Source organism: Rhipicephalus microplus, chromosome 2, assembly GCF_043290135.1.
Source record: "Rhipicephalus microplus isolate Deutch F79 chromosome 2, USDA_Rmic, whole genome shotgun sequence".
Taxonomy (NCBI): domain Eukaryota; kingdom Metazoa; phylum Arthropoda; class Arachnida; order Ixodida; family Ixodidae; genus Rhipicephalus; species Rhipicephalus microplus.
In genome coordinates this window covers 123,083,793-123,106,546 of record NC_134701.1, presented here as the reverse complement: position 1 = coordinate 123,106,546, position 22,754 = coordinate 123,083,793, and the positions used below count along the sequence as shown (strand labels likewise).

The 22,754-nt window shown below is 47.0% G+C and overlaps 1 protein-coding gene across 3 annotated transcripts in view; it reads left to right on the top strand.

The window, feature by feature from the left end:
• LOC119170761 (endochitinase) overlaps nt 1-22,754 on the top strand; it is a 51,941-nt gene that overhangs the window by 6,024 nt on the left and 23,163 nt on the right. For 2 of the 3 annotated variants that reach the window (XM_037422021.2, XM_037422020.2), the window contains exons 2-3: nt 685-747; nt 838-1,032. In XM_037422021.2, the coding sequence (XP_037277918.2) occupies nt 685-747; nt 838-1,032 (258 nt within the window). The remainder of the gene's footprint in view (nt 1-684; nt 748-837; nt 1,033-22,754) is intronic. The other variant, XM_075886746.1, reaches the window with a different exon arrangement.

The following is a 22,754-nucleotide window of genomic DNA, read 5'->3' as shown; positions in this document are numbered from 1 at the left end:
AAGATGCATTGTAAAGATGATGTTGCGTTATACAACTTTTAAACTGGTAGACGTGTTTTGTTGAAGTAGGCCGATACATCCAGGTTACGACATGTTTTTTTCCGAAAGCGTTATCGGGGCAGCTTGGAATGACAGTGCTTCTATGAGCGACACGGTCGATGAGAGTAAAGAGTTCAATTTTGTAATTAATGATACGGACGGCCAATTTTGGTAGAAGGTAGTCCGGGCAAATTCAGGCTTTATTTTATGAACGTGGTCTGACCGAACTCAAACATTTGGAGCGGGAAGGTGGTTAGCTTTACCATGATAAAGAAACAAGCACAATCGCGCAAACTTTGTGCGCAGGCCAAAGCTAACAAGATTTTGTGAGTTCTTGAAGTGGGCTCACTTTCGTGACGAAAGTATGGAGATGAGATGAAGCGTGGAGATTAATTTTAATCTGACTCGACTAGGTTAAGCATATGTGACATCGTGACGTCGTTACATGTCACAGTCATGACGTCACAGGCAAGTCGGTTCATGTTATAAAAAAATTATTGGCGCAAAATGCGCCTGTAAAATTTGTCATAACATAAACCACTCGCCCAACCAGCAGCTTTGGCTAAGTATAATACCAAATTTAGTTTTCCAGAAATTTGCCACAATGTGCTACATTTTAGCTTCAATTTTTCCCTCCGCACGTAGGCTGTTGCAAGAACTGGATTACGGCTTTATGCTGTATATTGCTGTGGTTGTTTAGCCCTTCAGGTAAGAACGAACGTAACTCCACTTGACGAAGGCATTGTAACATGTGATAAACAGCTGCTTCAATTATTATATTTCTTCGCACGTATCAAGCGGCCGTCTTCATCGAAAACTTCAGCCATGGACGCATTCTTCCCGTGGTGTGCTACTACGAGAAAGGACAGGCTCTCCGTCCTTATCCCATGAACTACGACACTAGCGACGTGCCTGGCCACCTTTGCAGCCACGTGAACCTGGCTTTCATGGAGCTGAACCGCACCACGTACACTATCCAAGAGGACCACACAGGTACGCTGTCATGAATATTGCCGCACTATACTTTCTCAAGTTTTGTTATCGGCCCATTACACGTGACAGTGCTGCCTTGCGCAAACCACGCTGACTGACTAAGAACCACCAAGATAATCTTGGAACATGCCGATGTAACCACGCGCACACGCCACATTAAATATTCTTCTGAAACTTACGTGGCCGCTAACGATAACGCTGTATTCAACGGCTGATTGATTGATTGATATGTGGGGTTCAACGTCCCAAAACCACCGTGTGATTATGAGAGACACCGTGTGGAGGACTCCGGAAATTTTGACCACCTGAGGTTCTTAAACGTGCGCCCTAAATCTGAGCACATGGGCCTACAGCATTTTCGCCTCCATCGATAATGCAGCCGCCGCAGCCGGTATTTGATCCAGTGACCTGCGGGTCAGCAGCCGAATAGCCACTAGACCACTGCAGCGGAGCTGTATTCGACGGCGTATGCATAAATGCCCACGCATTTATGCCAGATTATTGACGACCGACGCTCCGTTCGCCGCTATTGTGCCAGTGGGTATCGCTTTATTCTGACTTTCCGTTTCCCGGTCACAACTTCGGCCAAACAAAACAGTTTAATCATGACCATATGTACTCCTGCTTTCGTCACCGTCACGATCATGGTGGCGTTTTCCTTGCGATGAATGGTGTCTGTTGTGCTGGACTTAATATAATTTGTGGTATCTACAAGATCGAAGGGGGAGTCATGAAAGTAGCTATAGAGTAGCTATTAATATCCATTCAGGGTGGCCATTAGTTGCTGTTAGTAGCGAATGGTAGCAATTTGGAAGCCGTGAGTGGTAGTGACAGAATTCACACCAATTAAGAGAATGGTATCGCAGCATAGGATGGCAGATAGACGAAGAGAGACAATTAATCAGCTGCCCACTCATAATAAGTTCACGTGCTACGTGATGCCAAACATGCGCATGAGAGTGTTTTCACACTCGTCGTTTGGCTTATAGATGGCGCTGACTGTCACTCCTACTTCTAAATTCACATATAAACCCAAAAAAGTGAATGGAGGGAAGGCCGTTGTGGTACCTCAGTGGTTAGAGCATCGAACGCGTTATTCGAAGGTCGTAGGTTCGATTCCTGCTCACGGCTGGTTGTTTTTTCATCCACTTTTCTTTCTTCTTATTTACATTCCATTGGTTCTAATAACTTCCCCTGTACATTCCTTGGCATTACTGTCTGTTAGATCTCATTAATAATGTGTTAAAACACGGAAAAACGAGCCCTTAGTTATACACTTCTTTCCCTTATTTTATATATATATATATATATATATATATATATATATATATATATATATATATATATATATATATATATATATATATATATATATATATATATATATATATATATATATATATATATATATATATATAAGGCTTCTTTGCAGAAAAATAACTTCGGTTGCCGCAAGGTTATAAATATGAAAGTAGATGCGCTTACACATAACAACTGCTTATTCTGCCGACGTTTCGACGGGAACCCCGTCTTTTTCAAGACATAATAATATTTACACATGTTCCCTGTCTTCTTATAGCCTGTCGAGACAGGAGGGAAGGGGTTAAAAGAAAAGTAAAAACAAGAAAAGAGAAAAAAGAAGCAGCAAAACGGGAGGAGAAACATTAAATAATTATAGAAAATCTAGGAGAAGAAGCAAGACCAACACGGCGTAATTAGAAAGGGGCAGCATCTCAACAGAGTACGGCAGAGGTAGATGAGCAATGCTATTATTGTCAACAATGCCTCCCCCGCACCTACTCTTCCCCAAGTGGTCATTGTGCCGCCGTTCTTGTATTTCACCTTTACGTATAGTCCGCTGGCGGCTCTTTCCTCTTTGAACTTTAAGACAAGTTAATTGGGAGAGCTTAAGCGCTTCGAGTACGTGCTGGTGGCGTCGGGAGGAATGAAAAAGCCGGTGATTGAGGCGCCGCCATCGATATTCATTTTATGCAATGGCTCCTTATCAGTGAAGAAACAGAATGTGCGTTAAAAATTAAAGAAGAAAAAAAGAAAAAAAAAGGGGGGGGGGAGGGAGACTGCACGACATCCGGGACAGTCACCACACAGTTGCGGCTCACTGGAAAGACATGCGCGCATGTGTGAAAAAGTTAGCAAAACCACTTAGCTGTCAGCTCCTTGTCAGTGAAGGAACAGAATGTGCGTTAAAACTTAAAGAAGAAACTTTGCCGAAGGGGAAATGAAACGGTGGAACGAAATTCTCGATCACGCCACACAGGAGCTAACTAAGGTCACCATCGAACACTGTAGAAAGACTCTAAACGCACTGACAGACGAGGAACAGTATATAAGAAATAACTTTCCTCTTTCGGAGTGGGAAGCTAAAGAACTCGACGTATTTGAGCACAAAAAAAAAACGGAGGAAATTGAAAAACTTAAGAGGAGGAAATTCGCGCGGGACAATGTGTCACAAACTATACCCACTGCTGCTTACAGAAAAAATACCAAACCATCTCAAGTTCAAAAAAATTTGCCACCACACCCCAAAGAGCCAAACGTTATTAACCTTTCCGATAAAGAACTTAGCAAAGAAGAATTAACTATACTATCACGCGGACTTACATTCTGCCCTGGCAACGGAAGGTACGATGAATTCACGCTCCTAAAAGATCTAGACGACTTCGCACGAAATTTACGATTGAAGGAATATTTCTTCGATAAACCACAAAAAGATAACGCACTTTTTCGTGGGGTAATCGGACGGCAATGGACCCCAGACGCCAACAAAGATCGACATCTGGATCTCTATATAGATGCGGTTCAGAAAGATGTTATACATGCGTACAAGGTGCACAAACCAAGCATGAATAACATATAAAAAAGAGAAAAAGAGGCACTACTCACGTTGAGCAACTGCGAAGATCTCGTCAATAAACCAGCTGACAAAGGAGGCGCGATTGTTGTTCTGAATAGATCGGACTACATTGAGGAAGGCAAGCGACAAATAAATAACAAACAATTCTACAAACACCTCGACTTTGACCCTACCACGTAGCACAAAAAGATCATTGTAACAACCCTAGAGGATCTCACACGTGAAGGCGCCATTGATTCAAAGCTTAAAAAGGCACTTATTACGGTACATTCGGCGCCTGGTCGTTTTTACATGCTGCCGAAGATTCATAAAGAGAATAACCCTGGCAGACCCATTATATCAGGCACGGGAACGTTAACGAAACCTATTTCCATTTATATTGATTCTTTAATCAAAGACATACCACCCACACATGAGTCCTTCTTGCGTTACACAAACCATTTCCTTCGGGAAATAGCAGACGTGAAAATTCCAGACGGTGCATTTCTCGTAACATTGGATGTTAGCTCACTCTACACAAATATCCCACATGACGATGGTGTAAGGGCGCTTGTTGAATCGTATGACACACACAACCCTGTCGCATATCCAAGCAAAAAAGTAATTGAAATCTTCACAAGACTTGTACCAGAATTGAACAGTTTTGATCTTCCTCCAAGTGTCATCCATCATAGCAACACGGATAGATTTAAAAATGCCATAGAATCATTGTTTTATTAACCCTATATTGTTTGCCCACACCCTCATGTAAAGCCCCCTGTTGGGTGGCCTTTGAGGTATATTAAATAAATAAATAAATAAATTTAACAACCAGTACTACTTTCAAATCAGCGGCACGGCAATGGGTACAAGAATGGCCCCAAGCTACGCTAACATATTCATGCACCACATAGAGTCCAATTTTCTTTCATCTTGTGATATCAAACCATTATTCTATAAACGGTACCTAGATGATATATTCATAATTTGGATACATTCGGAAAACGAGCTCCTCAAATTCATACAGGCATTCAACCAGGTACACCCCAGCATTTATTTTATACACTCCTACTCTAACACTGAAATACACTTTCTTGATGTACTCATTCGAGTTGACGATGGTGCGTTGGTAACTAGCGTATACAGAAAACCTACGGACAGGCAACAATACCTGCACTTCAAAAGCTGCCACCCGCGACATTGCAAGACCAGCATTCCCTATTCCCAAGCACACAGATTCTGACGAATCTGCTCCCGCACCGAGGACTTCCACAAAAACAGCACACATATGCGCGAAGTACTCCTTAGTCAAGAATACCCGCCAGCTATCATCGATGACGCCATCAAAAAAGCTGAAAATCTGGACCGCCTGATTCTTCTCAACCACGAGAAAAACGCCGACCAACACCGCAACAAAAACTTGCTATTAACTTTCACGAGCAACCCACCGAACATAAACAAGGTCCTAAGAAAACACTTTAACATATTGGAACAGAGCGTGCGACTATCCAAAATTTTCACTTCTCCTCCTTGTGTTGTATACAGACGGCCGAAAAATATAAAGGATCATTTAATAAACTCAAAGATAGGCGTGAAATCTCAAATTGGGTGTCACCCTTGCGGAAAAAAAAATTCCGCCATATCAAACGAAGTGAATGATGATGAGTGGGCGAAGCTCCGGAGGTAAACCTGGTAAACCATGAATCCTCTGTACATTTTGCCCACTCGATTTTATTACATCGCTCCCCCTAGCGTACGTCGCCGCACTAAATCGAACGATTGCCTTCAACCAATGACACGCGCCATATGTGACATCATTCCTATTTTATAAGATCTCGCGTCTTTCATCAACTACAAGTACCGCTTTCTAGTTTATAACATCTTGCATCTTTTAATCATCAGCTACAAGTACCACCATCTAGTAAACACTACAAAAACTAAACGAGAGGTGGCTACATACAGGAGATGGTACCGCCATCTAGTGAACACTGCAAGAACTAAACTAGAGGTGGCTACATACAGGGGACGGTACCGCCATCTAGTGAACACTGCAAGAACTAAACTAGAGGTGGCTACATACAGGCTACAGGGGAAGCACAGCCCACGCCCTAAGGAGCTTCGCCCCTAAAAGCAGATGCAGGGTATGCAAACACATGCAGACAACGACAGTGGCGAAAAGCACCCACTCGGATTTTAAGCACAGGATAAGAGGTGCACTAGACTGTGACTCAGACAACGTCATATACCTCCTGGAATGTGGGGTATGTAGCAATACGTGGGCCAGACAGACACTCCGTTTAGAATTAGAATCAGCAACCATCGGGCACATCTACGATCTCTGCCAGGCCTTCCACTTTCAAAACACTGCACATTAAAAGACCACAGCTTTGATGACATCAGGGTTACACTACTAGAAAACAACTTTCGAAGAATCAGTGAACGGGAACAACGGGAATCTTATTTTATCTACAAATTTAACACGATAAAATACGGAATAAATGAACACCCAGGCACTCTGTCAGCGTTACGACCGCTAAAAGACGCAAACGCTTCTCCCTAATCAGTTCGGTCTCATTACGACAATACTATTACCTGCTAACAAAGCTTTTAGCCTATGCTTCTGACAACATAGAAATGGTTTGCCTCATCAAGCACAGCCGGAACGCACAGATAAGTGGTCCCGGATGTCGTACAGCCCCCCCCCCCCCCCTTTTCATTTCTTCTTTTTTTTTCATTACTTTAAGTTTTAACGCACATTTTGTTCCATCATTGACAAGGAGCTGACAGCTAGGTGGTTTTGTTAACTTTTTCATACATGCGCGCATGTCTTTCCAGTGAGCCGCAACTGTGGGGTGACTGTCCCGGATGTCGTGCAGTCTCCCCGTCCCCCTTTTTTTCTTTTTTTCTTCTTTAATTTTTAACGCACATTCTGTTTCTTCACTGACAAGGAGCCATTGCATAAAATGAATATCGATGGTGGCGCCTCAATCACCGGCTTTTTCATTCCTCCCGACGCCACCAGCACGTACTCGAAGCGCTTAAGCTCTCCCCATTAACTTGTCTTAAACTTCAAAGAGGAACGAGCCGCCAGCGGACTATACGTAAAGGTGAAATACAAGAACGGCGGCACACTGCTCACTTGGAGAAGAGTGGGTGCGGGGGGGGGGGGGGGTATTGTTGACAATGATGACATTGCTCATCTACCTCTGCCCTACTCTGTTGAGATGCTGCCCCTTTCTAATTACGCCGTGTCGGTCTTGCTTCTTCTCCTAGATTTTCTGTAATTATTTAATGTTTCTCTTCCCGTTTCGCTGCTTCTTTTTTCTCTTTTCTTGTTTTTACTTTTCTTTTGACCCCTTCCCTCCTGTCTCGACAGGCTATAAGAAGGCACGGAACATGTGTAAATATTATTATGTCTTGAAAAAGACGGGGTTCCCGTCGAAACGTCGGCAGAATAAACAGTTGTTATGTGAAAGCGCATCTACTTTCACACACACACACACACACACACACACACACACACACACACACACACACACACACACACACACACACACGCACGCACACGCACACACACACACACACACACACACACACACACACACACACACACACACACACACACGTACACACGTACACACGTACACACATACATACATACATACATACATACATACATACATACATACATACATATATATATATATATGAGATCTAACAGACAATGATGCGTTATTCGAAGGTCGCAGGTTCGGATCCTGCCCACGGCAAGTTATCTTTTCACCCACTTTTTTTTCTTCTCATTTACATTACAATTGGCCTAATAACTTCCCCTATACCTTCCTTGGCATTATTGTCTGTTAGATCTCATTAATATTGTGTAAACACAAAAACGAGCCCTTAAGTACACACTTGTTTCCCTTATTCATTAACGAGGGTCTCGTACTGGCAGACTTGGGGCCTTTAGGTTGTATACGGGGTACTATTGGTCGGCTGCCAGTTAGTAATAAGTTCACGTGCTACGTGACGCCAAACAGGCTCATAAAGAGTGTGCCACACTCGCCGCCATGGCTACTAGTGGCGCTGACTGACACTCCCACGTTTAAATTGACATCATCATCATCATCATTATTATCATCATCATCATCATCAGCCTGACTACGTCCACTGCAGGACAAAGGCCTCTCCCATGTTCCGTCACTTAACCCGGTCCTGTGCTTGCTGCTGCCAATTCATACCCGCAAACTTCTTAATCTCATATGCCCACCTAACTTTCTGTCTCCCCCTAACCCGCTTGCTTTCTCTGGGAATCCAGTTAGTAACCTTTAACGACCAGCGATTATCCTGTCTACGCGCTACATGCCCGGCCCATGTCCATTTCTTCTTCTTGATTTCAGCTATGATATCCTTAACCCCCGTTTGTTTCCTAATCCACTCTGCTCTCTTCTTGTCTCTTAAGGTTACACCTACCATCTTTCTTTCCAATGCTCGCTGCGTCGTCCTCAATTTAAGCTGAACCCTCTTTGTAAGTCTCCAGGTTTCTGCTCCGTAGCTAAGTACCGGCAAGATACAGCTGTTATATACCTTCCTCTTGAGGGATAGTGGCAATCTACCTGTCATAATTTGAAAGTGCTGGCCAAAGGTGCTCCACCCTATTCTTATTCTTCTAGTTACTTCAATCTCGTGGTTCGGCTCCGTGGTTATTACCTGCCCTAAGTAGACATAGTCTTTTACAACTTGAAGTGCACAATTACCTATCTCGAAGCGCTGCTCTTTTCCTTCTTTTCCTTAAATTGACATAGATACCCAATAAAGTGACCGGGGGGGATAGCTCTCGTGGTAGCTCAGTGGTAGAGCATCGAACGCGTTATTCGAAGGTCGCAGGTTCGGATCCTGCCCACGGCAAGTTATCTTTTCACCCACTTTTCTTTCTTGTCATTTACATTACAATTGGCCTAATAACTTCCCCTATACCTTCCTTGGTATTATTGTCTGTTAGATCTCATTAATATTGTGTAAAACACAAAAAACGAGCCTTCCCCGCAGGGACGCCTGCACAAGTAGGCGTTTGGTGTGTAGCGACACCACGGACCCGAGCTAACGGGGGAGTTCTGACTCCCTCCCACGCCTAGCCGTGCGTGGCTTTGCCGTGTCCGGGAAAAGGGGATCCTGGGGGTTGAGCTGACGCTGGGTGATTGGACCTGTAGTGCCATCATCACCATCGTCATTTTTTCCATCACCGCGCCGCGTCTCTCGCGCAGCTGGCGCGAGCTCGAGCTGCGCGAGAATTAGAACGACCTGACACGCCTGGCGTGGCGGACGCTGGTAGCCGACGTGGCTCCGCTTCAGGCCTGCAATAAAGTGGCGAGATCGGCACGGCCCCATCGGCCGCCTTCGACGTCATCTCATCTCGTGGCCGTCATGGAGTCTGGTGGGGCCACGGTTGGTAGCACACGTTGCGACGCAGTGACAACCCCAAAGTCGCGGGCCCCTGGAAGCGGTTGGTACGTGAGGCCATTGCGGGCGAGCATTGAGGGCAGGCTCTGGCTCCGCGAAGGCACGGCGCTGGGGCCCGTCGTAGACCACGAAACAGAGACAGGGACAGGGGACGCCGAGTGTGGTCGGCTGCTGGCCGGCTAGGTGCGAGTGGAATGTGGCGATGCACCCGGCAGGCCATTGCTGGCACCAGTGGCAGGTGGCGGAGCGGCAGGGGGCACCGTCGAGGAGCTGACCAGCAGCTGTGGCGAAGAGGAGGCCGAGACGTCTGAGCTGGTGGTCGCGGAAACGGCGAGGGCCACGGTGTCGCGTGCCGTCGCTTTCTTGCAAAACGTGCAGGTAGCAGGTACGTGTGATGAAGCTCTGCACGGGGGCTCTGAGGGAATGTACCTCTCGGAGGGAAGGTCAGTCGCAGTGGGGGAGTCTTCTACCTCGCGGTCGTGATAAGGTGCAGGACTGGATGTTTCTGCGACCGGATCAGGTGTAGAAGTAGTCGAAGCCGGGGTACCGAGGTAGCGGTCAATGGAGGGCAACGGACCGGTTCGTACCTTGCTCTGCGACGCCGGGGAAACCTGCCTGGTGCGGGTAAACGGAAGCGGACGGTATGTGTTGCCGCTGCGGGCGAGCACCGCAGTGCAGAGGGCATCGTAAGGCTGCGGGCTGGTGCTTGAAGTGGCAGCGAGATGGCGCAACTCTACCGGAAGGGCGTCGAGAAGAATGGCGTGCATCAGCAGCTGGTCCGTGATGCCATTCACCGCAAGAACGGCGTCGAGCTGCATAAACCATACCTTGGGATAGGTCGATTGGAACGGTGGCACTGGCGGGCAGAGTTGCGGGAACATGGCAGCGGGCCGTTCGGCGAAGGGCGTGTTCTCCGGGTCACCAATGTAGCGGCGAGAGAAGAGAGACGTGAGATGACGTCGAAGGCGGCCGATGGGGCCGTGCCGATCTCGCCACTTTATTGCAGGCCTGAAGCGGAGCCACGTCGGCTACCAGCGTCCGCCACGCCAGGCGTGTCAGGTCGTTCTAATTCTCGCGCAGCTCGAGCTCGCGCCAGCTGCGCGAGAGACGCGGCGCGGTGATGGAAAAAATGACGATGGTGATGATGGCACTACAGACCTTTAAGGCCTTCCGGCAGAAGCAACACACCCCTTTGGCCCCAGCTTCACGTAGACGGCACCCCTGGGCTGACCCACCCAGGGGAAATCGGCAGTCGCCTTTTCCTATCTCTCTCTTCCTGCATCTTCGTCTTTATCTCTCACTTTTTATCTGTCCTGTCATCTTCTCTTTTCCGTTTACTTCCGAATTTCCTGGCGGCGAGGGTTAACCCTGTGTAGTTACCCAACCTTGGGTAGTTATATTCGGTTATAGCGGCGATGCATGGCTGGCTTCTCCAAGTGTTCACTATTCAACCTTGTAGCGTCCCCTTGTTGGGCTCGGTGGTGGGTGGCCACCATCGCCGCCGAATTTAAAATGCTTCTTATGGAAAACCCTTTTCCTGCACTCCCTGATCGCCGCCTGAAAAGGTGGCACACCGATGACAGCTTCTTTACTGCACAGCCTAAACAGACCTTCCCCAAGTATCATGTAATCCACAGCCAAAATGAAAAGAAAACAGTTCGATCTATTTCACCATTTATTGTCTCGAAAACGCTCACGGATGCAATTGGCCCTGGTTATAAAGTAACTAAGATGGGGAATGGTGATCTCCTTCTGGATGTTCGCGACAAGACTCAGTACGACAAGCTCACAAAACTCGTTTCATTTGATAACATCCCAATATCAGTGGGCCCACATAGGTCGATGAACACAGTGCGTGGTGTCATATCTGATGATGACCTCCTCGAGCTTTCTGAAAGTGAATTGCTCGAAGGCTGGCAAGAACAAAATGTAGTGAAAGTACAGAGAATAATAATTAGGCGAGATAATAAACAGATCCCAACAAAGCACATCATAGTTACCTTCGGTACAAGCAACCTTCCCGACTCTATTGAAACTGGTTACTGCAAGCTTCCTGTCAGACCTTATATACCGAATCCTCGCTGATGTCTCAAGTGTCAGCGCTTCGGACACGGATCCCAAACGAGCAGAGGGCGCGCTAGGTGTGCGAAGTTCGCATCTTGTGAACATGTATCCGAAAACTGCACTTCAGAAGCCTGTTGCACTAACTGTGAAGGAGATCACGCTGCCTACTCCCGATCATGCCCTGCATGGAAAAAAGAGAAACAAATATTAGAACTTAAGGTAAAGTTCAACCTGTCATTTCAAGAGGTACGTCAACGTTTTTGTACACACAATAATTCTGAACCTTCGTTCACCGACGTGGCGCGTCGAGGCGCCGTGCCACGTCTTTCGGCACCCGCGAGATTCACACCAAGTGTGACTGCGGTTGTGCCGGAAGCGCCTCCGGCTGGAGCAGTCTGTACTGCTCCGCCTCCTGTTCAAAAGAGCCAGCAGACTACAGAGTCTGCTGTACCCCGGACCACTGCAAGTGCAGTCAGGTCCGAAACTGCCATGAACGTGCCTGCCAAGCAGGCACCATCCACCACCTCAGAAGAGGTGATGGACACAAGCCATACTCCTCCGGCGCCCCACACGCCGAAGGAAAGGCGCAGCTCTTTGGAGCGAAGCAAAAAAGAGAAAACCCGTATTACAGGGCCCCAACAGGCCCTGTAACTTAAGGCAACGTTTCTGTACACACAGCACTTAACTACATTAAAAATGAAGACACAAATTTTAAAGTGGAACGTCAGAGGACTACTGAGAAACCTTAACGATATTTAAGAACGTTTACATAAACAGTCACCAAAAGTGCTGTGTGTACAAGAAACACACTTAAAACCAAAGATCACTAATTTTCTACGCCAGTATATCATTTTTCAAAAGGACAGGAATGAAGCTGTCACGTCATCTGGTGGTGTGGCCATTATAGTAAATCAAGGGATTGCATGTACTCATCTACCACTCGAAACATCTCTTGAAGCAGTGGCTATTCGTGTAGTCCTCCTGAACAAACTCGGGACCATCTGCTCTGTCTACATACCTCCACACTACCATCTTGAAAAACGTGAATTCCAGTCCCTGATAGATCAACTTCCAGAACCTTATATCCTCCTTGGAGATTTCAATGCACATAGCAATCTATGGGGTGACTCTCGCTGCGATGCTCGAGGTCGCCTGATTGAACAGCTCCTTTTTTCTTCCGGTGCGTGCCTGCTGAATCGGAAAGAGCCAGCATATTACAACATCGCTAACCATACGTACTCAGCAATAGACCTCAGCATAATATCCCATCACTCCTGCTTCTACTTAAATGGGAAGTCATTAATGATCCATATGGTAGTGACCATTTTCCTATCGTTATCAGCACATCAATAACAAATACATGTCCTGCACAAGTTCCCAAATGGCTCACCGACAAAGCTGATTGGGAAAAGTTTCAAAAAATGACTTTATTACCTTGGACTGACATGGCGGCATTGAGCATAGAGGATGCTGTATGCTACTTTACAGCTTTCTTGGTTGATGCAGCAACAAAATGTATTCCCCAAACATGTGAACCATCAAGCAAACGACGAGTACCATGGTGGAATAATGAGTGCCGTGATGCTCGGAAAAAACAAAATAAGGCATGGAGGTTGCTTAGAGACTCGCCCACAGCCGAGAATCTTGTAAACTTTAAGAACGTCAAGTCGCAAGCAAGGAGGACGCGCCGACAGGCGAGAAGAGAAAGTTGGCACAAATTTGTATCGGACATTAACTCATACACAGATGAGTCGAGAGTCTGGAGCATGGTTGGTAAGGTGGCAGGACGAGGAGCACATTCGCTTCCTCTAGTGAACACACAAGGGGAGAGTTTGGAAGACCAGGCAAACACTCTCGGAGCACACTTTGAACAGGTCTCCAGCTCAACACACTATAGTGAAGCGTTCCGACGATACAAAACCACAATAGAAAAACAGAGATTAGAGCGCAAGCCCAGAACACATGAGGCATACAACGAACCTTTGTGTTTGGCTGAACTGCAGGCCTCACTTGCCTGCTGCAATAAATATGCCCCAGGCCCGGACCGTGTGGCATATGAAATGTTAAAACACCTGCCCACTGAAACCCAGAAAGCTCTCCTCTCTCTGTATAATGCGATATGGTCTTCTGGCGAGCTACCCTCAGCCTGGGAGGAAGCTATCATTATCCCAATCCTAAAACAAGGCAAGGACCCGGCCTCAGTTTCCAGCTACAGGCCAATAGCATTAACCAGCTGTATTTGCGAAGTCTTTGAAAAAATGATTAACAGGCGCCTGATGCACTTCCTTGAAATTAGTGGCCTACTTGACCCATACCAGTGTGGGTTTCGAGAGGCTCGGTCCACCACTGACCACCTTGTCCGTATCGAAGCACAAATTCGCGACGCTTTTGTTCATAAGCAATTTTTTCTTTCTTTGTTTCTCGATATGGAAAAGGCATATGACACTGCATGGCGCTTCGGCATATTGCGAGACCTGTCACATTTAGGTGTGCGGGGTAGAATGCTGACAGTTATCGAAAGCTACCTGTCCAACCGTACATTCCGTATCCAAGTTGGCACTGTCTTATCTCGAGTATTTGTCCAAGAAACAGGAGTGCCACAAGGAGGTGTATTGAGCTGTACACTTTTCATAGTTAAAATGAATTCCTTGCACCTGTCTCTCCCACGAAATATTCTTTGCTGCATATATGTCGATGATGTGCAGATTGGTTACAAATCGTGCAACATCTCAATGTGCCAACGTCAAGTTCAACTAGGGTTGAACAAGGTATCTCAATGGGCAAACGAGAATGGTTTTATACTCAACGCGCAAAAGAGCATTTGTGTCTTGTTCAGCCGAAAGAGGGGCCTCCATCCTGACGCCGACATTGACGTGCATGGTCAACCTCTGTCAGTGAAGACCGAGCACAAGTTTCTTGGTCTCATATTAGACACTAAGCTAGCCTTCATCCCACACATCAAGTATTTAAGGGACAGGTGCTTAAAAACAATGAACATTTTAAAAGTGTTGTCACACACTACATGGGGTAGTGACAGGAAATGTTTAATTAACTTATATAAAAGCCTCGTACGCACACGCCTAGATTACGGTGCTATAATCTATCAGTCGGCAACACCATCAGCCTTGAAAATTCTCGACCCTGTCCACCATCTAGGCATTCACCTCTCTACGGGTGCTTTCCGCACCAGCCCTGTGGAGAGCCTGTACGTGGATTCGAATGAATGGTCGCTCCACCTACAAAGATGTTCCCTGTCCTTTTTGTACTTTTTGAAGGTGAAGGCAGACAAGAAACATCCTTCCCATTTCACAATTAATGATTTGTCTTGTTCTGGCTTGTTCGAGAACCGTCCTTCGTTTAAGCAGTCCTACGCGCTGCGTGTAAGGAGCCTGGCCGAAGTAACAGGTGTGCCTCTTCTTGAACCCAGTTTGATGGCTCCTGCAACATATCTGCCACCGTGGCAGTGACAGCTTATAGACTGTGATGTTTCTTTTGTTGATGTGACAAAGCACGCACTACTTGCACACATACATACATACTTTTTAGAACTACAACATAAATAAACATGCCCTGAGTTCTTTACTGATGCGTCAAAGTCAAACACTTCTGTGTCATATGCGGTGGTAGGCCAATCCTTTTCCGAGGCCGGCGTTCTTCATCCTAATGCAAGCATTTTCACAGGAGAAGCTTATGCAATACTGGCGGTCGTAAAACACATTAAACAGATAAAATTACAAAAGGCGGTAATATACACAGATTCCCTAAGCGTGGTCATAGCCCTGAAAACTCCTAAAAAACACAAGAACCCCGTGCTGGTGTCACTCTACTCACTTCTGTGCACACTCTACACATCAAAACAGCATGTCGTTGTCTGCTGGGTTCCACGGCACCGTGAAATACAAGGGAACGTTTTGGCCGACAATCTGGCTGCTTGCGCCAATGTTACTACTGCCAATGCATCAACACCAGTCCCTGCACTTGACTTAAAACCTTTTATAAAACGAAAGCTTAGGGGGTATTGGCAGAGCATGTGGGATAAACACACAGATAATAAGCTCCATGCTATTAAGCCGCAACTAGGTTGGCCGCCACTATCAAAATCACGACACACAGAAGTAATACTAACAAGGCTCAGAACAGGACATACACATTCTACACATTCATTTCTCCTGTCTACCGGTGATTCACCATATTGTGAGAGATGTGGAGAGCCCCTTACGGTTCTCCACATTCTCGTCCAGTGCAATGAGCTGGATGCTCTAAGGAAAAAGCACTTTTTACTGCCCTACCGACAGCAGCTCCCTCTACACTCTGGGATGCTCCTCGGTAGGGATCCGCTTTTTAAACTGCAAACACTTTTTACGTTTTTAAAAGATGTGCAAAGCTTTCACCCGATATTTCTAGGTCATCCGTAGCACGACCCCTATAGAGTGGTCGTGGCTGCGGTGACTACATCTTCATCATGGTTTTATTATCATGACATTTTGCCATCCGCTATCACTACACATATGTCATGCCACTGTCATGATTTTATTACTTTCATGTTTTAACCCGCGTTGGAGCGAGGAATTTTAAGGCCCCTTTACAGCCACGCACCATATCATTGTTCATATCTGTAGTTAATTGAAATGGCGCTCTTTGGCCATCAATTGACCCTTGCGCCACTAAAAACTACTCATCATCAAAAAACGAGCCTTTAATATATATATATATATATATATATATATATATATATATATATATATATATATATATATATATATATATATATATATATATATATATATATGTATATATATATATATATATATATATATATATATATATATATATATATATATATATATATATATATATATATATATATATATATATATATATATATATATATATATATGTAATGGCGGAACTAGCCTGAGTCCCCAGCCAATCAAACGTCGTCTTCTTCACCGACTGAGTCATACCCCTGCCTTTCTGAGTAGCCTCATCTTCTTCACTACATTTTCCTCCCCTCCGGAAAAGAGCCATCCTGGCGACTCATGGGCAGGAGACAATAGAGGGATCGTAATACGGTTTTAGGCGGTCTATGTGGACGGTCTCACGTCCACGGCGTCGTTGATCATGGGGCTGCTCCAGCGGCTCCACGATGTAATTGACGGGTAAAGTTTGTTTAACCACACGGTAAGGTCCGTCATACTTGTACATCAGTTTCGTTGAGAGACCAGGGCTGGTTGAAGGGATGCGAAGCCAGACAAGGTCATCTGATGCATAAGAAGTCGGAGGCGTCGGGCTATCGCGGTGGTGTTTCTGGCGTTGCTGTTCAGTACTTGTGAAGGAACGGGCAAGCTGACGACACTCTTCCGCGTATTTAGCAGCCTGTGACATCGTCGTCGACTCAGCAACATCCGGGTGGTAAGGAAGGATGGTGTCTAGCGTGCAAGAGGGCTCGCGACCGTAAAGGAGGAAATATGGAGAGAAACCAGTGGTTGTCTGGACAGCAGTATTATGCGCGTAGGTTACAAACGGGAGAATACTGTCCCAATTGGTGTGATCGGTTGCGACGTACATTGACAGCATATCTCCTAATGTACGGTTGAATCGTTCTGTAATGCCATTAGTTTGAGGATGATACGCGGTGGTGGTGCGATGAATGACTTGGCATTCTTTGAGAAGCGATTCGACAGCGTCCAACAAAAACACACGCCCTCGGTCACTCAAGAGTTCACGTGGTGCACCGTGACGTAAAATGATCTGATGCAGTAAGAAACGACCGACGTCACTGGCTGACGCAGAAGAGAGTGGTGAAGTTTCTGCGTAGCGCGTAAGGTGATCGATAGCGACGATTACCCAGCGATTTCCAGCCGGTGTAATCGGAAGAGGTCCATACAGATCAATACCAACACGGTCAAACGGTCGAGCAGGACAAGGTAAGGGTTGTAGTGGAGCTGGAGAACTTGGAGTGGGATTCTTCCGGCGTTGACAAGCGAGACAGGAACGTACGTAGCGACGAACGAAGCGATACATTCCACGCCAGTAGTAGCGGTGGGACAGGCGGGTGTAGGTTTTTAACACTCCCGCATGGGCGCATTGTGGGTCGGCGTGAAAGGAGGCGCATATGTCTGAGCGGAGACGTCTGGGAATGACTAGGAGCCATTGGCGTCCTTCGGAGAGATAATTCCGTCTGTATAGCAAACTATCTCTGATAACGAAGTGTTGTATTTGACGGCGCATAACTATAGGGATATTTTGCGAGGGAGTTCGACTCAACAAGTTAATAAGTGAAGCGATCCAAGGATCTTTTCGTTGCTCCTGTAGCATGTCGCTGACACTAAGTGCAGACACGTCGGGGGCAGGCGAAGACGGCGACTTGTTACTACATCGTAGAGGTGATCGGGACAAAGCGTCTGCGTCGGAATGTTTTCGGCCAGATCGGTAAACGACGTGAATGTCGTACTCTTGTAGCCGAAGCGCCCAACGGGCGAGCCGGCTGGTGGGATCTTTTTACGATGAGAGCCAACATAATGCATGATGATCAGTAACGACGCTGAGTGGGCGCCCGTAAAGATAGGGTCGAAACTTGCCTATGGCCCATATGATGGCTAGGCACTCTTTTTCGGTGACTTAATAGTTGGCTTCTGCTTTTGTGAGTGCACGGCTAGCGTAAAAGACGACGTACTCATCAAATCCAGGTTTACGCTGGGCGAGCACAGCACCCAGGCCAACTCCGCTAGCATCCGTGTGTATTTCCGTCGGGGCAAGAGGATCGAAATGTCGCAGTATAGGAGGTGGCGTAAGAAGGTGGCGGAGTGTGGCAAACGCATAATCACAAGCTGACGACCAACTAGAAAGGTCGTAGTAGCCGGCAAGAAGGTCAGTCAAGGGCGATATGATGGAGGCGAAGTTGCGAATAAAACGACGAAAATAAGAACCTAAACCGAGGAAGCTGCGAAGTTCTTTTAAGGTCTTCGGCTTAGGAAATTTGGCAACGGCACGAGTTTCGTCGGATCCGGAAGAATGCCATCTCTAGATACAACATGGCCCAAAATTAGGAGTTTTCGAGCGCCGAAGCAGCACTTCTTCAAGTTGAGCTGTAGACCGGCGGCGGCGAGGCAAGTAAGCACTGTCTCGAGCCGCTGAAGATGCGTTAAAAAGTCGCTTGAAAATATCACGACATCGTCTAAATAACACAGACATGTCTGCCATTTCAGGCCACGGAGGATGTTGTCGATCATGCGCTCGAAAGTGGCAGGCGCATTGCAGAGCCCGAATGGCATGACGTTAAATTCGTATAAGCCATCAGGTGTAACAAAAGCCGTCTTGGGGCGATCAGCCTCAGCCATGGGAACCTGCCAATAACCTGAACGCAGATCTAGTGACGAGAAGAACTCCGCGCCTTGTAAGCAGTCAAGGGCATCGTCTATGCGAGGTAGCGGGTAAACATCTTTGCGCGTGATCTTATTCAACCGGCGGTAGTCGACGCAGAATCTTATTGAGCCATCCTTTTTCTTGACTAGAACAACTGGGGAGGCCCACGGGCTGTTAGAGGGCTCAATAACACCTCGCTTCAACATGTCGTCAACTTGTTCCGCGATTATGCGACGCTCAGATGCGGATACCCGATACGGACGCTGACGTAAAGGAGCGTGAAGGCCAGTGTCGATTTCATGAGATACTGTGGAAGCACGGCCCAAAGTCAGTTGCTGGTGGTCGAAGCTGGCGCGGAAGCGCTCGAGGAGGGTTATAATGTCGGTGCGCTGCTGAGCCGTAAGGTTGGTGTCGATGCAGCGCGAAATTGCGTCGGTGAATGATGGGGAAGAGGATGACGTGCAACAATCAACAGCGTCAATAGGTAGCGTAGTCGAATGGTCAGGAACTACACGTGCACTCGAGGGATCAATGGCATCGGCAAAGCCCAGGCACTCTCCGCACAGTAACTTGGAAGGCGAGAGAAACGGATTTGAAACATAAATTGCACTTGATCCATCCTGAACATTCAGAACGCCGAAAGGAATCGGGAAGCACTTGCGGCGAACAGCGGTTTCAGAAGGCGTAAAAAGAACAGTTGAGCTACTAGAGACGTCACAGGAAAGCGGAACTAGGGCGGACGAGAACGGGGGTATTGAAGCGTCGGCGGCAACGAAAACTTTTGCAGGTGAAAGGGACGAGTCGAGTGAAGCAGCGTCGCATAACGGCGCGAATTCCACTTCGGCGCGAGCACAGTCGATGACGGCATGATGAGTGCAGAGAAAGTCCCAGCCCAATATAATGTCATGGGAACACTGCGGGAGCACTACAAACTCGACGACATAAATATTGTCAGCAATAACGACACGTGCTGTGCATGCAGCAAAAGGGCGAATTCGTTGCTCACTCGCAGTGCTCAAAACAAAGTCGCGAAGAGGCATTGTGACTTTTTTTAGTCGACGGCAAAGTTTTTCAGTCATTACACACACTGCGGCGCCAGTATCGACCAATGCAAAAACAGGTATACCTTCAACGGAGACAGCAACGACGTTGGACGGCGAAAAACAAGGTCTTGTCGAGTCCGAAAGATCCGCAGTTTTTGCCTCCGGAACTGCGGCTCCTAGTTTTCCTCAGGGACAGGGCGAGGTCGACGTAGCATAGGGGAAAGGGAACGGCGTCGGGGTGAAGGCGACCGGTGTCTGTTGAAGTTCCGGCGAGGTGAAAATGTGTCCATGGTGGCAGGGTCGCCATATACAGCAGGCTCCGATCGTGCTGAGAAATCGTAATTGTTGGGCCTGACGTCGCCACGCAGGAAAAACTCGCGCCGTCGACAAAATCGTGCCACGTGACCCGCAATTCCACAGGCGAAGCATATGGGGCGGTTGTCTTGAGTGCGCCAAGGGTCCTGAAAGCGTGGATGTGGTGTTCGGGAGAAAGTACGGGCAGTCTGGTACATAGGCTCAGTCGGTACGACAAAGGGGTGCGTGGACGTAGGCGTTCGCGACAAAGAAACGTGGCCGTTCGTGACAGGCGGACGTCGGGTTACGTTCAGTGCTTCGGCATAGGTCAATGGAGCAGCCACCGGTGGTGCGTGAGCTGTTGGTAGCGCCTCGGACACTTGCTCCTGGACTACTCGCTGTATTGATGGCGCTAAAGTAGATGGGGCACCTTCGGAGGTATAAGGTACGAGGGACAACTGGCGTGCGACCTCCTCTCGTACAAATTGCTTAATCTCGAGAAGCAAAGTGGTGTGGTCTATAGCAGTGCCAGCCGACGTTAAAGCGGAGATTGTTGCACATGGCGTGCTGGCACGACGAGTGGTGTCACGCTGTTTCCAGAGCTCATCATAGCTCTGACAAAGTTGGACCACTTCCGCTACCGTTTGCGGGCTTTTGGCGACAAGCATCTGAAATGCGTCGTCAGTCACGCCTTTAAAGATGTGTTTGATCTTCTCGGCCTCTGTCATGGCCGAGTTGACACGCCGGCAAAGGTCGACCACATCTTCAATATAACTGGTGTAATTCTCACCATTCTGCTGAGCCCTAGTACGCAAGCGCTGTTTGGCCCGTAGTTTGCGAAGCGCTGGGCGACCAAACAAGTCCGCAAACGCCGTTCGGAAGGCCGACCAGGTGGGGAGGTCTCTCTCGTGATTACGGTACCACAGACTGGCGACGTCGGTCGAATAAAATTGGACGACTGTGAGCTTGTGTGCATCGTCCCACTTGTTGTGCTTGCTCACCCGGTCGTATTCGTCGAGCCAGTCTTCCACGTCTTTGTCATCGGTTCCACTGAAGGTAGGCGGATCGCGTTCTGAAAGGTGCCGAGACAGACAGGAGCTGCAGTAGTTGGAGCCGAGGCGGCCGCCTGCTGATCGTCGTTCGTGGACATCGTAGCAACTGGAGGCAACGTACGGTTTCGCAATTCCAGGATTAGGCGTTACCCCGCACCTCCACCAATTATAATGAGGCGTTTTAGAGTGGCACTCTTTTATAAAACAGGAGAGCGGTCACGACACGTCAAGTGGTAATGGCGGAACTAGCCTGAGTCCCCAGCCAACCAAACGTCGTCTTCTTCACCGACTGAGTCATACCCCCTGCCTTTCTGAGTAGCCGAGTAGCCTCATCTTCTTCACTACAATATATATATATATATATATATATATATATATATATATATATATATATATATATATATATATATATATATATATATATATATAGCAGGTAATGTAAAGTGCGCATTCACACCGTGGTCAAAAAGGCTAATTTTATGGCCACACACTAATGTGTCGGCTCTCTCAACTCAGACACAGATCGAGCCTTGTTTTTCAGTGAGCAGTGAACAATATTTCTGTGAGTCCTAGTCCGAATTAGTCCGATCGTGTAAAATATCAGCGAGTCTGCGTCTGAGTCAGTCCGGTCACGGAAAATCTTGGTAAGTCTGATTTCGAGTGAGCCTTAAGCGCTTAATTGATTTCTTGAGAGAATCTGAGTGAGCTCCGCCTCACTTTGCCGACTTATATCCCCCCATATACTTTTTATTTAGCATTTGATGATGATTTGTGGGGTTTAACGTCCCAAAACCACCATTTGATTATGAGAGACGCCGTAGTGGAGGGCTCCGGAAATTTCGACCACCTGGGGTTCTTTAACGTGCACCCAAATCTGAGTACACGGGCCTACAACATTTCCGCCTCCATCGGAAATTCAGCCGCCACAGCCGGGATATGAACCTTGATTTAGCATTTCTCTATAAAGATAGGAAGCACACGGCTACATGGAATTAGGAAAACAAATCAACAGAATAATCGCTAAGTTATTACCAAAATCTTTGAAGTACTAAAACTGCTTCATATGCCATAGTGGTTCCCCGGCAGCTACTCTGAACCGCGAGCAAGGCTGATGCATGCGTAGCTGCATAAGATAAATGGTTGTTCGACATCTTGTCCACACTAACAGACAAGGACAGAGGGAGGTATATACAACGACACGGGCGGTAAACTTTCAACTCGTTTAATCATAAAAAGACATGCGTAGACACAAGCGCAAACAGAGTTACATGCGCTTATCGGCTTAGCGGGGCATGCAGTGCACTTATCGAAGAAAAAACGCCAGGCCTGCGCGGAAGGCGCCGCATAGTCACAGCGAAAGCTAGAAGAGCGGCCTTTTAAAGCCTTTCAAAACACTTATTTGGTTACTACAAGCACACTTGCTTGATACCTACTACAGCAATAATAATAACATTTTTTTGGTAGTAGGCCGGTATTTGCTATGACATTTTTTGTCATACTTCTGAGAAGCGTCGTACCCGCTAAACACTCGCAAGAAATTTTGCGCCAATTGTCCATGCAGCAGCTGACTACGATGAGGAATTATAGCTCAAG